This window comes from Scheffersomyces coipomensis, assembly GCF_036884675.1.
Source record: "Scheffersomyces coipomensis strain NRRL Y-17651 chromosome Unknown DFJ63scaffold_1, whole genome shotgun sequence".
Taxonomy (NCBI): Eukaryota; Fungi; Ascomycota; class Pichiomycetes; order Serinales; family Debaryomycetaceae; genus Scheffersomyces; species Scheffersomyces coipomensis.
Window position 1 is genome coordinate 274,490 of NW_027042892.1, and position 21,928 is coordinate 296,417.

Sequence of the window (21,928 nt, forward strand, 5' to 3'; positions counted from 1 at the left end):
CTATACTCCATACAAATCAAGTTTATCAATATATAAATTTTTGCCTGCGCGATTATATTTTTTATTTACTTTTTACAATACGCCATAACTATAAAGAATACTTTACTTTATCAAATTGCTCCAAACTTGTAAGAATTTCACCATTGACCCCAATGATAGTGTGCTCTTCTCCATTTAATACTTCTAAAGCATTGACGTCTGGAATCCAAATAACATGTGCCTTGGCGGCAATTCCTGATATAACTCCAGGAATACCATCTTCAAATATTAAACATTCTTCAATAGTTACTTCTGTTAAACCATTGGCCTTTCTATCAGCATTAATACTGTCCAAACACGCGAGCCATATATCTGGATGTGGTTTACCACGGCCTGCTGGAATTCTTGGATCATCTCCAGTAACAATATGCTTATCAAAATATTTGAACCCATGTGTTAGGTGTTTTGTCTTTCTATCATAATTAATCTTATTTGAACTTGTTCCCAAAGCAATTGGAACATTCTTACTATATAAATACTCCACTAATTCTAAAGCGCCAGGTAAAAATCTCGATCTATGCCACTTATCAGCTTGTATTTCTAACGCGACCTTGGAAAACTGTTCGATGGTTAATGGTAAGTCGTATTCTTCGATCATGATCTTCATAGCCTCTGGCCCTGGTCTTCCCTGTAACCTGATTTTCACATCCCAAGTCAATGGTCCCTTACCATACCTATCAAGCAATTCAGTTGTAGCTTCGGTATATAAGTCTTCCGTATTGATGATGGTTCCATCCATATCTGAAATAAGTTAGTAATCATTAGTTTGCATTGACTTCAACTGAAATTGTACTTACCAAATAGACATGCTTTGATCACCCTCTTGGGCGTACTACCATGAACACTAGCCTTTGTCATGTTATGGTTTAATCAGCTATGGATTTTGATTTGAATGTACATTGCAAAGAGAAAAAAAATGACTATTTATAAAAATTCGCAATAATGATAATTTTTGGAGAACATGAAGTTACGACATGGGGTACCAGTTATGCAGTCAGTCAAATAAACAACTCTTCGAGCTTCTTTCATATTCAAGCTATTCTACAATCTAGATTTAATAAATGCTTATAAATAAATTCAAATCATTTTATATTCGTACTATAAAGGAGCATTCTTAAATAAATATGATATACTTTCACCATTATGTAATCTTCTAATAGATTCAGCCAACACAGCTGACACATCAATAGTGTCTAATTTTGGACATAATTGTAACTTTTCTTCAAATGGAACAGTATTGGTACATATCACTTTCTTTAATTTAGAGTTATTGATATTGTTAATAGCATTACCCGATAAAATACCGTGTGTTACAACAGCTATAACTTCTTTGGCACCATTGTCTAAAAGAACTTCAGCAGCCTTGGCTAAAGTACCACAAGTATCAGCCATATCATCGACAATAATACAGATTTTATCAGAAACATCCCCGACTAATACCATTCTAGATACTTCATTGGCTCTGGCTCTTTCTTTATGGATCAATGCAAAATTTAAATCAAGTCTATCAGCCAATCCAGCTGCTCTTTTGGCACCACCGGCATCAGGAGAAATGATAATGGCATCCTGATAATTGATTTTTTCTTTGATATATCTCACAACACTAGGTTCAGCATATAAATTATCAACTGGAACATCAAAGAAACCTTGAATTTGTGAAGCATGTAAGTCCATAGTAATAACATGATTACATCCAGCAGTAGTTAACATATCAGCCATCAACTTGGCGGTAATAGGAGCTCTTGATTTATCCTTTCTATCTTGTCTAGCATATGGGAAATTTGGTAATATGACCGTTATTCTTCTTGCACTGGCTGTTCTACAAGCATTTATCATAATCAATAATTCAATTACACGATCATTGACAACACCAGATCCTATTTGACAAATAATGAAGATATCTTCATCTCTAACCGATTCACCAATAGAAAATTGTACTTCCCCAGTTGAATCTCTTTTCAACTCTGATGGGGTAATTCTAAGTCCTAATCTTTTTGCGACTAAATCAGCAAGACCACGATGCACATCGCTGGCCAACAATTTGATGGAATTGGTAGACATGTTGTAGATATAGAATCCCTCGATATGAGCTGATAGTTAAAACCCTTCAATAGAACTAGAACACAAGTTAGTTAGAAAACGTTGTTTCAATCATACTACTTCTTTTTTTTTTTAATTATTTTTTTTTTGTTTGGTTCTTAAAGAAGAGATGTCCCAAATTTACAGTTTATAATTTTGACTCCGCGGGATACTCAAAAAATTTAATATATGCAATATATCGATATATGTAAATACAATTAAAAGAGATCATCTATATCATTGATATTATCCTCGTTATTGCCTTCTTCATCTTCCTCGTCTTCTTCTCCTTCTTCATCTTCATCTTCTTGCTCTTCATCTTCTTCTTCGTCATCTTCGTCAGCACCCTTTGATTGGTTTAATACATGATTAGGATCCAGTTTCTTTTGCAACTGGTCTTGCTCTTCTAGTATTTTACCTAAATCTCTCTTCTTTTGATCTAATGATGCTTTCAATGAAGTATAAGTGTTTTGAAATTTCATCTTCAACATCTTACTATTTGCAGTTGCAAGGTTTCTTCTATTGTATTCCACCACTTTTTCAAGATCTGCAATCTCTTCTTCAAGTAATTTAACATGCTGTTTATCTGCCTTAGAATCTTCGTCTTCATCTTCTTCTTCCTCGTCGTCGTCATCATCGTCGTCTTCTTCTTCTTCGTCCTCCTCTTCTTCATCTTCTATCTCTCCTTCTTCTTGTATTTCATCTGCTGCATCAAGCTCGCCTTCTATTTCGACTTCAGCCGCATCGCCTTCTGCGTCCGCGAGTTCAAATTCACCTTCTTCATCCAAAGCTCTTTGTAATTCTTCTTCCAAATCTGGCTCATCTGCTTCCATATCAAACTCTTCTGGCTCAACTGAGCTCTTCGTTGCAGCAGGCGTGGCTGCAGCTGATGGTGTTCCAGTACCATATCTTTGAACAGTCTTCTTTGGATCTACCAATTCAAAATGACTTTCTTCTGCTTCATCATCTAAACGGATCAATTCATTAACTCGTAAGTCTATATCATCTACGACTCTGTGTGGTGCTTTTCTTGGCTTGAATCTTCTATGAACTTTCTCAAAAGGATCTATCAACCCATCCTTTAATACAAGCTTATTTTGTTTTATTTCTGCTTGTTTGGATAATGAATATAATGGATGTTTGAATAAAACTTCTTCTGGAATTTCGAAATCCTTTTCCACATTTAATTCTGACGGTATCACTTTATGCAATACTAATAAGATTTGACATATATCAAAAGTCTTAAATATATTCTTTTTGTCAACAGTTTTATATAATTCTGTAATGGTAGGTAAATCAATCAAACGAGCAGAATATAATGTTCCATTCACATTCACAACTGCTTTCTCACGAGTAATCCACTTAATATTTACACCTGTTAAATCACCAGTATCAACAGCATTATGTACAAAGTCCAAATTCACATCATTTAAGAATCTTACTATTATACCTTGTTCAATTAAAGGATCATCTTCCAAATCCGGTGCTTCTGAATCATAGCCTTCTCCGGGAATCCTGGTTGGTTTTATTCTGACTCTAGGGACCGCTCGTGGTTTCTCTTCGGTGACATTGCTACTGGAACTTGAAGATGAATCTGGTTTCTTTAGGCTGATTTTAAGCTTCTTTTGTGGTGGTGAACCTGAAAGTGGTTTGATTTTCAACTTCGGCAATGGTGCACTAGTTTGCTTGCTAGACTCCCCATTACTACTACTTGAAGGTACCTTTATCTTTAGTTTTATAGCCATTGTCAATTTCTATGTTCTAAATTGGCAGTTTGTTAATTGGTTTATTTAGGTTTTTAAATACAACTATAACAAATTTTTGAGTGAGAGAAAATTGGTCACATGATCAATCTTTTTTTTTTCAGCAAGTTAAGAAGATAAGACTCAAAGTCTTCTTTAACTTAAATATAGTTGGTGAAATATTTTAGAAATTCAAGGACAACCCATTAGGTAAATTTAGTTTATGATATTTGATGGTGAATCTGTATTCCAAAAACCAAGCCCTTGGGTCAAGGGGCAGAAGATCTTCGTCCTTTGACAGAAGAAGGTCTCGTTCTCGTCATGACTCCGTCACATCTCTTGACTCATCTGCTAGTTTCTTAATCGATGAGAATAACAGTGAAATGTACTCTGGTGCAGCTTCAGAGGTTATTCCTTCGTCGATTTCATCGTTACATTATCCTCATCACTTTGGACATTTCAGATCTCGTGGAGATTCTAATATTTCTCGAGAAACTTCACCATTATTGGCAGCTGATGAGAATGACCTCGATTTAAGATCGGTCCATTCAAATGCTTCAGTTAATTCATACGATACCAAGGCTAAATTCAAATTCTTTTCTCCTGATGAAATTGAAATGGCCCAAGGTGGTTCAACTTTAGAAAATCCAGAAGATCCAGTCGATTATAATACCAATTGGGATTATTCTGTTGATAAGTTTGAAGAAATGCCTGCCGAAAATGAAGCTGTGTTTTCTAACCAAGATGAAATGTTACTTGATGACGCCACCAGCAGTCGTTTTCAATCACCAGAACCATCAAGTTATGGTGCATTAAATTTCGATAGACATAGACGTGACTCAGATAATAGTAGTACTAAATTAGATGATGAAGATAGACAAGAGAGCACTAAAGTGAATAGCGAATTCAATAAAGAATATCCAGCTAAATTAAATTATCAAAGATATTATCTTGCTGAAGAAGATTTGGTTATTGGTATTGCTGGTTATTCTAACTGTTTGTGGAAAAGGGCCCTTTATTACGTTATATGTTTAGTGACAGTTGGTTTAGGATATCTTGTATTAAGATGGTTCCCAAAATATAGAGTCAATTTAATGGGTAATAGAAGTCCATTGGGTTTGTCAGACTGGTGTGTTATTGAAAATGAATTTGGTGAACTTCAAATTGTTCATATTGAAAAGAAGAGATTGAATGAACCATTATCAAGTTTCATAAATTTATCTCCCAGAGACAATGATAATGGTGCGGATATTATACCCAACAAAGAAAGTGACCCAATAATTCCATTCATCCAATCTTTCACTTATAGATATTTAAAATTCTTCTATGATCCAGTGGAAGATATCTTTAGAACTAATAGTAATTGGTATGATTTACGTTGGTTGAATGTCAAAAGTACAAAAGATGGTGTCTCACAATCTTTACAAGAAAGAAGATTGGATATTTTTGATGAAAATAGTATTGAAGTTATCCTGAAGTCTGTGGTTCAATTATTAGTTGATGAAGTTTTACATCCATTCTATATATTCCAAGTGTTTTCAATTTTTCTTTGGTTAGCTGATGATTATTACTACTATGCATCTTGTATTTTCTTGATCTCAATGATTTCAATTGTGAATACCTTGATTGAAACAAGGTCAACCATTCAAAGATTGAGAGATATCTCAAGATTTTCATGTGATGTCAGAGTTTGGAGAAATGGATTCTGGAAACAAATAGAATCAAAATATCTCGTCCCAGGTGATGTATTTGAAGTTGATCCTTCTTTAAGTATTGTTCCATGTGATGCTTTGTTGATTAATGGAGAATGTGTCATAAATGAGTCTATGTTAACAGGAGAAAGTGTTCCAGTATCAAAAGTGGCTGCAACTCAAGAAACAGTCAAATATTTACCAGAAAATTTCACTCATCCAACATTATCAAAATCATTTTTGTATAATGGTACGAAACTTTTAAAAATGAAATCATCAAATGATGAACCAGTCACTGCTATGACCATCAAAACGGGGTTTAATACTACTAAAGGTTCATTGGTGAGATCAATGTTGTTTCCAAAACCTACCGGTTTTAAATTCTATGAAGATTCATTCAAATATATTGGATTTATGACAATCATAGCTGCAGTTGGTTTTACTTATTCGACATATAATTTCATTCAATTAGGATTAAGTACAAGAGTCATGATTTTAAGAGCATTAGATATCATTACTATTGTTGTTCCTCCAGCTTTACCAGCTACATTGACTATTGGTACAACATTTGCCATCAATAGATTAAAGAAACTTGAAATCTTCTGTATTGCCCCAACTAGAGTTAATATTGGAGGTAAATTAGATGTTATATGTTTTGATAAGACAGGTACATTGACTGAAGATGGATTAGATGTATTAGGGATTCATGTGGCTAATAATGCTGAAGGTAGAAAAGAAATCATCTTTGAAGATATGGTTAAAGATGTTGATGATTTACAACAACCAAGAACAGGATTATTATCAAAAAGTGCTCATGATTCAAATAATGGACCATTTTTCCTTGCTGGATTGATCACTTGTCACTCATTAAGATTGATTGAAGATGAATTATTGGGTGATCCATTAGATATTAAAATGTTTGATTTCACCAAATACAAATATCGTGAAGATGAAGTCAATAACAAATCAATTCTTTATAAGGATGGTCATACCGATAATTTTGTGATTTTGAAAGAATTAGAATTCATATCATCATTAAGAAGAATGTCAGTCATTACTGAATCTAATGATGAATATTATTTATTTACAAAGGGAGCTCCAGAAGTAATGTATGATATTTGTGAACCTGAATCATTGCCTACCAATTATGATGAATTGTTGCATCATTACACTCACAGTGGTTACAGAGTTATAGCTTGTGCTTATAAATCAATCCATGAGAAATCCCTCAATCAATCTCGTGAAAGTTTAGAATCGAAATTAACATTTACTGGTTTTATTATCTTTGAAAATAAGTTAAAACCATCCACTAAGGATACTTTGACTGTTTTGAACAGAGCTGATATTAGAACTATAATGTGTACAGGAGATAATATCTTAACTGCTATTAGTGTTGCTAAAGAATGTGAATTGATTCAACCTCATATTGAACATGTGTATATACCTAATTACGATGAATCTAGTCAACAAATTGTATGGGAAGATGTTAATGATTCCGATAATAAATTAGATTCAGTGACCCTCAAACCTATCATCAATGATATTAGACAAGTGGATAATTCTCCAGGATTGAATAATTATAAATTGGCCATTACCGGTGACATATTTAGATACTTGTTAACTGAAGTTAAAAGTGTTTCAATGATTAATTCAGTGTTAATGAATTGTGATATTTTTGCCCGTATGTCTCCTGATGAAAAACATGAATTGGTTGAACAATTACAAAAGATTGATTATACAGTTGGGTTTTGTGGAGATGGTGCTAATGATTGTGGTGCTTTGAAAGCTGCTGATGTTGGTATCTCTTTGTCGGAAGCTGAAGCCTCTGTGGCAGCTCCATTTACATCAAGAAAGTTTGAAATTTCATGTGTTTTGGATGTTATAAAGGAAGGTAGATCAAGTTTGGTTACTAGTTTTTCATGTTTTAAGTATATGTCGTTATATTCTGCTATTCAATTTATCACCGTTACTATCTTATATAAACGTGGTACTAATCTTGGAGATTTTCAATTTTTATATATTGATTTAATATTGATCTTACCTTTGGCTATCTTTATGTCATGGTCTAAACCATTTCCACAAATAATATCCAAGAGACCAACTGCTAATTTAGTTTCACCCAAGATTTTAATACCATTAATTTGTCATATAACCATCATATTAATCTTCCAATTAATTTTATGGTTGATGGTTCAACATGAACCATGGTATATTAAACCTGTTCCCGATGATGATGAACATGTCAAATCTACAGATAATACCATTTTATTCTTATTCTCCAACTTTCAATATATTTTAATTGCAGTGGTATTAAGTCAAGGTCCACCTTATAGAGAATCAATGATTAAAAATATGCCATTTATTATTAATTTAGTAGCATCTACTTTACTTTCAGCTAGTTTATTCTATATTGATGGTGATTCATGGTGGGGAGATTTCATGCAATTAACCAATATGTCCATTAAGTATTATTGGTTATTAATTGTGTTTGGAATAGTGAATTTGTTAATTATGATGTATGGTGAAGAGAAATGGTTTGCAAAATTTGCATTTTATTATAAGAGAGTATTCCATAAGCTGAGACTCACTAAAAGTAAAAAATTATTTAAGAATTTAAAGAGGGAATTTACTACCATACAATCAGTTTAGTTTAGTATAGTAGTATCTTTCATAGTTTTAAATTATGGTGTATGTTGTTTAGCAGACACTTTTTTTTGGTAAGTTTATTTAACTCAATAAAAATTTATTTATAAGAATAGAAGACAATTTGACTTTTTGCAATAATTTTTGACGGGATAATTGATTATTACCTTTGAATTGAAGTTGTGGGGATGGTATATGATACTACAGAGTCAATAAAAAGGTCAAGCACTTATTTGTAGAGTGGTGGGGCAAATATGATTGCCCCTCCCCCGCAGATATTACCACTTTGTTGGAGACAATAAACTAAGCATTGAGCAATTTTAATTTGAAATAGTCCATAATAAAGTTTTGAATAGCCATTATATTCAAGGTAAGACTGTACGGGTATCCAGGTTGATGTAGTTGTGTGGGGCATGTTAGAATTTTTTACGGTTTAAATAGAGTTTTGTTGGAAAATAACAATTTGATATCAACAGTGAGATAAGTTCCATTGGACCATCCATGCACACATTTACGTAATAAATTCTCATTTGTTAGTTTGATTATATCTTTTATTGATGTTAATACTCATTTCGTCTTGGCCTCTGTTGATATTTGATTTATGAATCGGTGTCAGATTTGTGGGGAAGATTATTGATATTGTTTGTATCTATGTATGGTACGGTTTTGCGCATGCGAACTCCGATAGAGCAACTTACAGTGTGACAAAAAAAAATGAGTACTAACAAAGAATTTCGGAAGTGTGTACCAAGAAGGAAAGAGCAAGCTAAAGATTCATATTGAATAAGTAGATAAGAACGGATTCAACAAAAGCTTTAGGTAGAAACTAAAATCAAAATGTACGTCATTAAAAAATGGGCAAGAAAACATAGTAGTTTCTTTTTTCAGAAATGGTTGTGAAAATAGAAAGAAAGAATGAAAGAAAAATGTCAGATATGTGGAACCGATTTAACCTGAAATAGATGAAAAAAGATGAGAGTTTGACCCGGTGAATCCCATACTTGAGTAGTTAAATGAACAAAAACAAATGATGTAAAAATCAGCCTTGAAATGAAAATTAAAATTTGAACCGAAATATAACCCAAAGTTAAGACAAAAAAAAAAAACTCCGAGATATCTGAAACTGTTAAAATCAGACAAAAATCATAACTTTAAAAAATAAAAGTGATACAAAAAATATTACTGAGCGAAATGTATTATGTACTACAAAATTTTTTTTTTTTTTTTTTGAATGAGAGTTTAATATTTCTATTGAGTTTTAAAGTTAATTATTCTTCTTTAGTTTGTGTTACGGGATATTTTTCTTATAAGGTAAATTAATTTAAAAGTGATAATAATAATTGTGATTGGCCCAGAACTAAGGAAGAGAAGGGAAATTATTTGCATTATATTATTATGAAGGATAATAATCAGTTCATTCTTGACCGTTGATATTTATATTCAAGTGTGGGGCAAAAAAATGGTGAGAGTATTGTAGAATTATAACTGTGGGATTGACAATGCTATGGTACGCTATCGTCAAACCAAACCCAAACCCAAACCAATTGTGTCAGTAAGATGTAAGATTAATATATGTATAGAAAACAAACTGTTTGTTTGGCAAAAGTTCAATACTGCAAAGGTAGATGATAACAATGTGCAAGATGAAAATAAATAAAGAAAATCAGACAGACAAAATCATTCACATTAGTTATAATTAATAACAAATAAATATTTTGGGGGTGGGGTTGGTCCAAAATTTATGGGATGGAGTTTCATAATTACACACAGCAAAAATATAATTGTATAGTTAGACAGTAAAGGAAAATTGTCAGTAAGTAGGTGTGCCTCCCCCTAAACACAATTAGGGAGGCAAAAGACGTTTCGATAAAATAGTTTTAAGGTCTATAATGCTGTACTTTACTGAGGGAGGAATACAGAGAACCCCACAAACTGCATATTACACAAAGCATGACTTGGTGTTTTTTTTTTTTTTTTTTTGTTCTATACTGACACCACTTTTGTTTTTATCAGACAAAAATAATTTAAGCACGATTTAGCGGCCAAAAAAAAACCCAGAGGGAGTTCATTTTTGTTGAGAGATAAAAAAACAAAAAAAAGATTTAACTAAACCTTAATTATGAACTCCGATACCGAGCAGACAAAATTTTGATTAAAAATAACTTCTGCCAATAATTAATTAATTTATTCGTAACAGTTTATTTATGATTCAAATAATATAATATAATATAGACTACCCCTAATGTAGTTATGTTTGCGGGGCAGGTGGAGTAGTTGATGATTTCAAAACATTAACTATCATGGTACCGTATTATGGATTATTAATCATTACATGGTGGTTAGTGGTGGGTAACGCACTTACCTTCCGTATCTTGTCTATTTTTCGAATAGTTAGATAAATCTTATTACATTTACATTGTATCTGTTTTCAGTATTAATACTTTGTGGTAGGTTATCTATCAATTACACCCTCCGTCTGTCTCCTTCTAACTAATGCTTAAGTTGCTGGTCGGTACCAAAATAAATAGACACTTTTGGGTTTGTGTGATTTACGAGAAAGGAAACGGGACAGAAACAGAAAAAAAAATGTCTGAAATATTTTACAAAATGCATAAAAAAAGACAAAAACAGAAAAATCCACAATAAATAAATAATTTTTTGTTATTGTCATCAGTTTTATAAAAAGATTATAAAGATATAAAAGTATATATAAATAAGCACTTAATTAATTTATCTTATTTTTTGGCAACAACCATCATCTTTTTAAAAAGGAAAGACTATACTAAAAGAGGTTATATTATTTTTTTTACCAAAAGTTTTATTAAATCTGGGGTATTACTTTATCATCAGTTTTTATAAATTTATTTTTAAGATACTACTATATATATTTTAGTATTACCACAATTTAATATTAACTAACTATACGGAGGATATCCAAATCAAGTTAATAACCAAAATTACCTTTACCAACAATTGCTTTTTCATTTTCTAATTATTAGTCTTCCTACTTGTACTACTACTACTATTCAATATGTCTTCCGACTCAATCCATTCTAAAGAACATTCACTTTACACTGAAGACCATGGAGAAATCTCCAAAGTTAGAACCGTTGGTCATGGTGATGAATTCGTTGTTATAGGTAATCATAAATACTATAGACATGAATTAATGCAAGCCTTTGGTGGTACTTTAAACCCAGGTTTATCTCCTGCTCCAGTTCATAAATTTGCTAATCCTTCTCCATTAGGTTTAGCAGCTTTTGGTTTGACTACTTTAGTTTTATCTTTATTCAATGCTCAAGCTATGGGTATTAAAATTAGTACAGTTACTATTGGTTTAGCTATGTTCTATGGTGGGGCCGTTCAATTCTTAGCTGGTCTTTGGGAATTAGTTGTTGGTAACACTTTTGGTGGTACTGCTTTAACTTCTTATGGTGCTTTCTGGTTATCTTATGGTGCCATTTTTATTGATTCATTTGGAATTGTTGCTGCTTATGAAGGTACTGAACAATTAGAAAATGCTGTTGGTTTCTATTTACTAGGTTGGGCTCTCTTTACCTTTATGTTAACCATTTGTACTTTGAAATCGACCGTTGGTTTCTGTGCTTTATTCAGTTGCTTAACTTTAACTTTCATTCTTTTAGCTGGTGGTGCCTTTAGTGGTCATATTGGTGTTACAAGAGCTGGAGGTGTCGTTGGTGTTATTACTGGTCTTTTGGGATTCTATAACGCATTTGCGGGTGTGGCTAACAGCACTAATTCTTATATTACAGTTCATCCATTCCATTTAACTAAACAAAGCATCTAAATGCATTCTTTATGAATTGCGTTTTTTTTGTTTTGTTTTCAACCTTTTTTTTTTTTCGATACTATTTGTTTTTTGCCCAATTGCTGAATCTGTGATTTAGCTGGAACAATTTGGAGGAAAAGCGAAGAAATCCTACTTGTGTATGGATTAATCTTCAATCAACTTAACAACTTCGACCAATCAATCAATCAATCAACCAACCAACACTTATTTATTTTATGTTTTACAAATCTACTATTTTTATGACACTTTTAATTGATATTTCGTGAATCAATTGATAATTAGACGTGAGGAATCTAATTATCTTTTGACACACTTAACATCAATCTTATTTATATTTATCTTTAACTTTACTTTATTTTTCTTGACTTGACATTATTTTACTTTTTGCTTTTTGGGGATGTGGATCATCATTACTAATTTTGTTATTGTTTATTAACTAATAATTGATTATTTTATTTTAATCATTTAGTTTGTTTCTTTTAATTTCAATAATTATACTCTTATTTACATAATTTTACATTACTATTTTAATATACAGTTACTATTACTATTGCAAGTTCATGTCAATAATTAATGTTTAATTTCATTTACACATAAGTGGCATATTGAAGATCTCCACATACATCAAGCCTTCATTTCTTACAAGTGACTATAGAGATTGACCTTAGTATAATATCTACCGCCCCTCCCACTTCACACCCTTTTCACCGATAGGAGCCCCCCAAAACTAAAAGGGCTTTTTCATTTATTCACTTTTTTTTACCTTGTTTGAATTGAATTGTCTTTGTTTTTCTCATTTTAGGGCCATCTCAACAAAATTTAAAGTGTAAGTATCACAATCGCTATCGTTTTCCCTACCAAGATTTCTGTCTGATTTGTTTTGTGAAATTAGAACACCGTATCTTCATTAAGCATCCACCTTGTTTCTTTTTGTGATAGGTAGGATTTCTACCACCTTCAGCTCATCACCTCGATAAATAGTTAAAAAATTCAATTTTGCCTCTTTACAGTATATTTTGCGCTTCTACTAATGAAACTTGCATAACATTTTTCCATGTTAGTTTTTCCATTCAGACACTTTTTTTTGCGATCAGACATAAATTCCCATCGGCATACATTTCTCACTATCCCTACGCACTGCGGCCTGTTTTCTTTTTTTCTGTCGTCATGGCTGTTAGTCGTCGTCGCTGTAGCTGCTTGGCTTAACGAGATCTTTCGTTCCAGTCACGTAACAACTCTCCGCCTCTTCCCCCCACTAGGAAATCTTAAGCTTGTGACTAAGCAGCCCTGACAATTTTCTCAATTTTTTATTACCCCCAAGCTAAAGTCAAAAAAAGCCTATAACCGCCTAGAAATTTATGTAATACCGTGTTTGGCTCAGCAGAGGCTCCACAAGCTTTTCATACAGCAAAATAGTGAACATAAGCCAAAATGACTAATTTATTACCAGCTTGGTGGGAGATCTATCCTGGCCTAGCCCAGAAATCTTTTTTTTCTTGATTTATAATGTACATATTCTTTTTAGTTTTAACCCCACACTGTTGTTGTTTTTTTAACATAAATTTATGTCTGGTTATGTTCTATTCCCATCCCTTGTGTCAACAAAAGCGTCATTGCCTATGATTGTCGAATAATAAGTGTCGGATTCTTCTGAGTAGAGTAATATTCCCGTTCCGTGTTTGTCTTGCACGATTTTATTTAGTTTTACTACACATCTCTTTGTTGTCTTTCTTTTGCACCTATAACATTTGTAATAATTTATTACTTACTTTTTTAAACTACTGTTGCTTTACTACTTTTTTAATTTAACCTATACAATTTTTTCATCCCCATACTTATTTTTATACAATCCTAAGGCCTTGATTGGGAATAAGAATTTATAAGATGGATATTCAATGGCACAACTATGATTGAATACCCCTTCAATATCTTCAAATTTCCATTCACCAGTTGGCAATTGACGATCCATAATTAATTTAATTCCCTTTTTGATTGGTTCTTGATCAGGATAATCAGCCAAAATTAATCCAATTATAGCCCATGAAGTTTGAACTAACAATGATTGTTCGGTATTAACATAGGTGTGAGTTTCACAAGCTTTCATACTTTCTGACCATCCTCCATCTGGTAATTGTTTGGAAATTAAGAAATCACAACCTTTTTCAACTGTGTACGAGTTAGAATAATTATATCCAACTGTATTCAAAGCTTCTAACGCAAACATACCTGCATAAGTATAACACACCCCCCATGATCCATACCATGATCCATCATCGTAGTTTTGAGCTTTTATAATATAATTAATAGCATTCTTAATTGCACTTTGAACCACTTCAGTCTTGTAATCAGGATAATATTTCGAGAAATAAGTTAATCCTAACACAGATGAATCGGTACATTCAACATAAGGATACTCTACCATAATATTATTAAATACTTCGGCTGGATTTAACTTTTCTAATAATAAAGTTGATCTAATACCTTCATAAGCTGAAAATGATCCAAATTCAAAATTACCCACATTTTGAATGTTTAATAATACATCAATACCATTAAATAAATCATCGTCTTTAATAGCATCTTTAATGTCCTTGAAATCAGGATGAGATTTTACCATAATAATAGCTTTGATGGCTTCAGCTGTGCAATCACTAACACTGTACCCTTGATCTTTAGTACTGAATGGCCATGCCCCCTTCCTTTTATCCCTAAAACTTCCTTCCACACAGTCTTCTGTAAATTGAGATCTTACTAAGAAATGATAACTTTTCCTGATCATAGGCTGATAACGTGGTAAATCAGCCAACCCAGTCATAAAGAAATATTGGATCATGAATGCTGCATCCCATACTTGAACACCATTGGTTCCCATAACTGTCATACCTTGTGGTCCATGGAATAAAACATCATTCATTCTGTTTTGTAATTGTTTGAAATTCTTAGATGATGTACCTTCATGATAAGCTGTTACTATCATATTGAATGCAAAATTGACTGGAGCTATACATAAATAATCAGTGTTTTTATATTCTTTCAACATTAACTCATATGCCTTTGTATTTGTCCAATCCAATACGAATTTTGGTCTTATTTTCTCATACTTTGATAAGAAATAATTAGCCATATCTAATATGGTAGTATGAGGGTAATACAAATCAACTCCACAAACATCATTTCTATGATTGGAAAATTTGATTGATTCATAAGGTAATTGGCGGGGTAAATAAATTTCACTTCGAATTTCTGATAATAATGGATCTAATTCACATTGGACTCGGTTTGACAGGAGATAACCTAATGGTAAATAAATAGCTCTTGTGTGAACCCACCATCTACCTGGATGAATTGGTAAACTATAAGGTAATGTCCATAATTCAGGTGGAGCAGGGTTAACTCCATCCCAATCATAAAGGTTTAATAATGCTAACCATGATTTCCCCCAATGAGGATTCTTTATAGCCCCACCTAAGCTATGTAATGTCTCTCTGGCTTTCTTACATACTATATGATCAGCAGGAAGACCTAATAATCTAAGACATACATAGTTCATAGTAGTTCCAAAACAAGTTGATTTGTCAATTGAATGTAAACCCCAACCTCCATCAACTGGATGTGAAGTATTAACAATATACCGTATCATTTCTTGACGGTATGGTTCAGGTATTTCATTTTTACTAAAATAATTAGCAGTAATATATCCAATAGTCATAAACATGGGACCCTTATATTGACAAGGGAAAATTCCACTTGATTCATCTTGTAACAATTCAAGGAACTCTGCTCCCTTCTTAGCTGCACTGAATGGAGTTTCAATAACAGCAGGTTCTGGTGTTGAAAAATCTTCCAATCCCAACAAATATTTCACATAACTAGTTTGTTCTTCATGAATAGTATCTTCTTCATTGATATAATGCCAAGTCTCACGACCAACTGGATCAGTTCTCAATCTCCATCGTTTAGGATCCGTCTTGGGGAGTCCAATCTCTTCAGAATAATACATTATGAAGACTTGACCACAACACAATGATATGGAATTATAACAATTGTTAACTATAAATTTAGCTGCTAACTTAAATCTTCGTATACTTTAAATGTTAAACGAAAGAGGAGAAAGAAAAGTCACGTTCACTTAGTCACATGATTGACAATGGTCGTGCGAATATTTCAAATTTTGTAGTCGTGTGATTACCATCTCAAAAAGTGGATGTATGGATGTTTTCATTTTCTAGCCAGGAAAAAAAAATTTATGAGAAGAGTGTGTGCTTGTAAAAAAAAATGTGAAAAGCCCTAATGTATATATATAACTAAGGAAAGGTTTTCAAACTTCAGTTGGCAAACATATACCAAACACAGCTGTAAAGGACAACCATACAGATCGTAACATGGGCAAGAAAAGGTCGGCTCAAGTCACGTTTGCTCCTGAGGTTGAGGAAAGAGAGATCGAGAATGTGGCGTATGAAAATGGTGGATCTCAAGACGAGTCCGATGAAGAATTAGATAATGGAAATGAAGAAGAGGAAGAGGAAGAGGAAGAGGAAGAAGGAAAAGCTCAAGAAGAAGGTAAAGCAGATAATAATAATAAACATACACAACGTCCTACTAAGAAGCAAAAGAAACAACTTTCAGCTCAAGACATTCAAGTTGCTCGTGAAACAGCAGAGTTATTCAAATCTAATATCTTTAAATTGCAAATAGATGAATTAATGAAAGAATTGAGAATAAAAGAAAGCAATATCCATAAAATAGAAAAAGCATTACATAGATTACATGACTTAATCACCAAGATACCTCCTGTTAGTAAGTTAACTTTACAACAAGCTGAAAATCATTTCAATTCCAAAAAAGTGGTTATCCCATTCCCAGATCCAAAACCAACTAAACTTAATTATACATTTTCTTATTTACCTCCTGAAGATGTATCTCTTGTGGGTTCATTTGGTTTGAAGACTGGTATAGCTCAACCTCAAGGTCTGACTATAGATGTTGCTATCGTCATGCCACGAGAATTGTTTCAACCTAAAGATTACTTAAATTATAGAGCTTTATATAAGAGAGCATTCTACATGGCTTATTTAACTGAAAACTTAATCCCATTATCCAAAAAAAATAACTTACCTATTAAAATCACTAATCATTTCTTAAATGATGATATATTAACTCCTGTTTTAAGGGTCGAAAGTATCAGCACTGACAATCCAGAAGATTTAACTTTTCATAAAACAAAGTTCTCCATTAATTTAATTGTTTCCTTCCCATTCGGTATTTTTGAAAATAAAAAGCTTTTACCAGATAAGAATTGTATCAGAGTTCAAGCTGATACTGAAGATTTACCTCCAACTCCACTTTATAATGCCGCCATTTTATCTTTGACTAGTAATGATTATTATTTGAAATATTTATATACTACCAAAAAATCAACAGAAGCATTTAAAGATGCTTGTGTGTTAGGTAGATTATGGTTAAAACAAAGAGGTTTCGGTTCATCTATTAATGAAGGTGGGTTCGGTCATTTTGAATTCGCCATTTTGATGAGTGCTTTATTAAATGGTGGTGGTTTAAATGGAAATAAAATCTTACTTCATGGTTTCTCGTCATACCAATTATTTAAAGGTTTGATTAAATACTTAGCAACCATGGATTTAAATAGTGGTTATCTTTCATTTTCAAGTTTAATTGGTGAAAGTAGCTCTTCAAAATATAATTCAGATGGTTTTAATGTCCCAACTATATTTGATAAAAATACCAAGTTGAATATACTATGGAAAATGACACAAGCTTCTTATCAAACTTTACAAGAACAAGCTAAGGAATCATTGAACTTGTTAAATGATGTTGTTAAAGATAGATTCGATCCTATCTTGTTACAAAATTCTAATTTTGATCATATGAAATACGATATTGTATTGAATCTTTCTATTCCTGAAGAATTAAATGATTCATTTGGTCCATTAGAAAAGATTTCATTCATAAGTTTTGATAATTACATTAAGAATAAGATTTACAAAATTTTGCAAAAGGCATTAGGAGATAGAATAACTTCCTTATTTATCAAAAGTGAAAAAGTTAGTAATTATTTTCCTATCAGTAAGAGAAAACCAACCAACACCACTAATAGTTATATAATAGGACTTAAATTAAATCCAGATGAATGTGATAAATTAGTAACAAGAGGTCCAAATAATGATGAACAAGAATTAGGATTAAAATTCAGATCATTCTGGGGTTCTAAAGCATCATTAAGAAGATTTAAAGTAGGTACCATCCAACATTGTGTGGTTTGGACTCCAAGTGATAATGAACCATTGGTGTTAAGTATAATCAAATTTGCTCTTGATTTACATTTACATTCTGAAATTTCTCATCATTTAAGTACAGAAATTACAAGCTTCACAAGTAAACTTCCACTTCCATTGTTACCATCAGCATCTAATCAAGTTGCATCCTCATCAGCAAGTTTCACTGCCTTGAGATCAGCCTTTGATAATATGAATAAGATTATTACTAATTTGGATTTACCATTAGGAGTCAAATCAATTTCAGCTGCATCAACTGGTTTAAGATTTTCTTCATTATTACAACCAGTACCATTTGCTGTTTCCAATCCAGACTTTTGGAATGAAGTAGTTTTACAATTTGAAACTTCTACCAGGTGGCCTGATGAATTATCATCTTTAGAGAAAACCAAGACAGCTTTCTTATTAAAGATTAATGAGTTACTTAATAATAATACTACTTATAAGTCATTTATTACCAAAGATGACTCTATTCCATTCAACGAAGATATTTCTTTATTGAATGTGTTGACTCCAGAAGGTTTTGGTTTTAAGATCAGAGTCTTAACTGAAAGAGATGAAGTATTATACTTGAGAGCAGTTGCAAATTCAGAAAAGCAAAAGGCTTTGATGCAAGACGTTTATTTAAAATTCAATCAAAAATATATCGGAGCTGTTAAACATACTAGAACCGTAACTCAATTAGCTCATCATTTCCAATTTTATTCATCCACTGTCAGATTATTCAAATTATGGTTGGATTCTCAATTACTTTTACAACATTTCACTGATGAATTGATCGAATTAATCGCTCTTAAATCATTCGTTGATCCAGCTCCTTATTCTGTTCCACATTCACTTGAAAATGGTTTCTTACAAATATTGAATTTCGTTGCTAACTGGAATTGGAAAGAAGAATCATTAGTATTGGATCTTGTTAAAAGTACAGTCACGGATGATGATGAAAAATTAAATGATAAATTAACTGTTCAAGCCTATAGAGTGATTGAGCAAAATTTTGAAACCATTAGATCCAATGATCCATCTGGTATCAAGACTCAATTCTTTGTTGCTTCAAAGGAAGATCCTTCTGGTATTTTATGGTCAAATCAATTAGCGTTACCAATTTCTTCTAGATTGACTGCTTTATCTAGAGTTGCTATTCAATTGATTAAAAAGGATGGATTATCAGATGCTACTCTTGATTTAATCTTCACTCCTGCTTTAAAAGATTATGATTTTGTTATCAATGTTAAGTCTGCTAATTTAACTACCTCATCTGGTGTCTTACCTCCTAATACATTCAAGAATTTAATTAATCCATTGACTTCTTTCCCTGATGATATCACTACTAAGTATGATTTAATCCAAGCATATGTTGATGAATTAAACAAGAAATTTGGAAATGCAATCATTTTCTCATCAAGAAAGTTCACTGGTATAAGTGAAGGTGGAGATTCAAACTATGTCACTGGTATTTTTGTTCCAATGGCTTTAAATAAGAAGAAGTTTAGGGTTAATGTCGGTATAAATACCAAACCAGTAGAAGATCTGACTGGTGAAATCGTAATCAATAAAGAAGCTATCTACAACCAAATGACATTACTTGGTGGAGATTTAGTTCAATCTATCAAGATCAGAAAGTAGAGTAACATATGTATGCATATATGTATAGTAAATATAATCTTAATTTATTGTAATATTATATTTTAATGTGAGTTGCCTCGTAAAATTTTAGTGTTGTTGTCGCAAAATTGAATTATTCCCAATTTGGAATAAGCGCACAATCAATTTACAGTAGAAATTTATGATAAGAAAGTATCTATTAATGGTTGTTTATACAGAAAGTAAAATTGTTAATTCGATGATATCATCCGTTAAAGGGCTACTTGAAGGATAGTTATACGATTTTATAGGGCACAAAACTTGTTGTACCCATGGATATAATTCAACATTCTTCAAAGACTTATCCGGGTAATGTTACTCTATTATATACACTCCATTCCCAGCACAAATAGAGCCTTATCTTTTAAAAACAATCTGAATTTGACATATAAATAAAATGGACTGTGGTCAGAGCGATTTAAAACTAAATAACATGACTCATTGTAGTTGGAAAAGTATATAAATAGGGGATATTTCTCTTTGTTGATCAGTTTCAAAATAAATAACTCAAACAGCATAATGGAGGGCTCTAAAATGATGTCAAATGAAGAGGTTTTAACCTCAAAATTACTTCATAGATCGTTAGGTCATGCTCCCAATGTTGTTGAAAGAGCACAGGGAGCTTACCTCTACTTACAGGATGGTACCAAGGTCTTGGATGGATGTGGTGGAGCGGCTGTTATTTCAGTTGGACATTCCAATCCTGAAGTTATTAAGGCTGTTTCTGACCAATTAAATCGAGTTGCATATATCCATACTGGGGATTATACTACAAGTGTATCGGAAGAGTTAGCAAATAAATTGATAGAAAAGTATGAAGGAAAGATATCAAAGGTTTACTTTGTCAACTCTGGTAGTGAAGCCAACGAAGCTGCTGTAAAATTGGTTACTCAATATTTCTATGAGCAAGGTAAAACATCAAAAGTTCATTTTATTTCAAGAAAACAATCGTATCATGGTAATTGTCTTTCTGGATTATCTCTTTCAGGCCATAAAGCTAGAAGATTACCATATGAAAACATCATTAGTTCTCAATTTCATCAAGTTGGTCCTGCTTTTGAATATAGATATAAGTTGGATGTTGAAACTAGTGATGAATATGTCCAAAGATTAGCCACTGAATTAGAAAATGAAATCTTAGAAATTGGACCTGAAAATGTGGCAGCTTTCTTTGCTGAAACTGTTGTTGGAGCAACTACAGCTTGTGTTACAGCTCCAAAGGGTTATTTTAAAGCAATACAAAAAGTTTGTAATAAGTATGACGTTTTACTCGTGCTTGATGAAATCATGTGTGGATCAGGAAGAACAGGTACTTTCTTTGCTTGGGAACAAGAAGGAATAGTGCCTGATATTACTACTGCTGGAAAAGCTCTTGGAGGTGGTTATTCACCATTGTCTGCAGTTTTCATTTCTCCCAAAGTTATTGAAGGTCTTCGATCTGGTACTAGTAGTTTCAACAATGGACATACTTATCAATCATTTGCTTTATCCAGTGCTGCAGGTCTTGCAATTCAAAGGATTATCGAGAGAGATGGTTTATTAAGCAATGTACTTGAAATGGGTGCCTACCTTGAAGAGAAACTTAAACAAGAAGTCTTGCCTCTTAAAATTGTGGGTGATATCAGAGGTAGAGGATTATTCTGGGGAATCGAATTTGTCAAAGATAAGAAAACTTTAGAAACCTTTGATACTAGCCTTAAAGTTGGTTATAAAATTCATGATTTTATTTGGAATAGAGGTGTGGGGGTTTATCCTGGTTTTGGAACAAATGATGGTTTTTCAGGTGATCATATCCTAATTGCCCCATCGTTTGACGTTACTAAGGAACAAATAGATATCATTGTAGATGCTGTAAGTAAGGGTATAGCTGACTTTTTATAATTAGAATTATTTGAATGCAAATTTAATATGCAGGACTGTGTGAGATTTTTTGCGTGTCTAATTGAAGTAGAGTTGAACACCATTTGACCTTTGAATTGTGTTTGA

At 32.5% G+C, this 21,928-nt stretch overlaps 8 protein-coding genes across 8 annotated transcripts; 4 read left to right on the top strand and 4 right to left on the bottom strand. All coding sequences in view use genetic code 12, as the record gives it.

Moving 5' to 3' along the window:
* Positions 1-5: 5 nt before the first annotated feature.
* On the bottom strand, positions 6-1,129 carry DFJ63DRAFT_316214 (HAD-like domain-containing protein). Its single transcript, XM_064906680.1, has one exon. The coding sequence runs from the start codon at positions 776-778 to the stop codon at positions 89-91; it is 690 nt and encodes a 229-aa protein (XP_064764335.1). The 5' UTR covers positions 779-1,129; the 3' UTR covers positions 6-88.
* On the bottom strand, positions 1,130-2,292 carry PRS1 (ribose phosphate diphosphokinase subunit). Its single transcript, XM_064906681.1, has one exon. It carries the CDS (start codon positions 2,098-2,100, stop codon positions 1,138-1,140), a length of 963 nt encoding a protein of 320 aa, XP_064764336.1. The 5' UTR covers positions 2,101-2,292; the 3' UTR covers positions 1,130-1,137.
* On the bottom strand, positions 2,219-3,903 carry DFJ63DRAFT_5806 (TATA-binding protein-associated factor TAF7). The gene has a single exon (XM_064908952.1). The coding sequence runs from the start codon at positions 3,861-3,863 to the stop codon at positions 2,337-2,339; it is 1,527 nt and encodes a 508-aa protein (XP_064764337.1). The 5' UTR covers positions 3,864-3,903; the 3' UTR covers positions 2,219-2,336.
* A 190-nt stretch (positions 3,904-4,093) lies between these two features.
* On the top strand, positions 4,094-8,200 carry DFJ63DRAFT_321517 (putative acid anhydride hydrolase; the record flags this gene model as incomplete). The annotated part of the gene is made up of 1 exon (XM_064907336.1): positions 4,094-8,200. The coding sequence occupies one exon, from the start codon at positions 4,094-4,096 to the stop codon at positions 8,198-8,200; it is 4,107 nt and encodes a 1,368-aa protein (XP_064764338.1).
* Positions 8,201-11,225: 3,025 nt separating this feature from the next.
* On the top strand, positions 11,226-12,002 carry ATO7 (Ato7p; the record flags this gene model as incomplete). Its single annotated transcript, XM_064907689.1, has 1 exon — positions 11,226-12,002. The coding sequence occupies one exon, from the start codon at positions 11,226-11,228 to the stop codon at positions 12,000-12,002; it is 777 nt and encodes a 258-aa protein (XP_064764339.1).
* Positions 12,003-13,555: 1,553 nt separating this feature from the next.
* ERG7 (lanosterol synthase) lies at positions 13,556-16,196 on the bottom strand. Its single transcript, XM_064908968.1, has one exon. The coding sequence runs from the start codon at positions 16,003-16,005 to the stop codon at positions 13,816-13,818; it is 2,190 nt and encodes a 729-aa protein (XP_064764340.1). The 5' UTR covers positions 16,006-16,196; the 3' UTR covers positions 13,556-13,815.
* Positions 16,197-19,990, top strand: UTP22 (rRNA-processing protein). The gene has a single exon (XM_064908960.1). It carries the CDS (start codon positions 16,388-16,390, stop codon positions 19,922-19,924), a length of 3,537 nt encoding a protein of 1,178 aa, XP_064764341.1. The 5' UTR covers positions 16,197-16,387; the 3' UTR covers positions 19,925-19,990.
* A 1-nt stretch (position 19,991) lies between these two features.
* BIO32 (Bio32p) lies at positions 19,992-21,914 on the top strand. Its single transcript, XM_064908961.1, has one exon. It carries the CDS (start codon positions 20,462-20,464, stop codon positions 21,821-21,823), a length of 1,362 nt encoding a protein of 453 aa, XP_064764342.1. The 5' UTR covers positions 19,992-20,461; the 3' UTR covers positions 21,824-21,914.
* Positions 21,915-21,928: the final 14 nt, after the last annotated feature.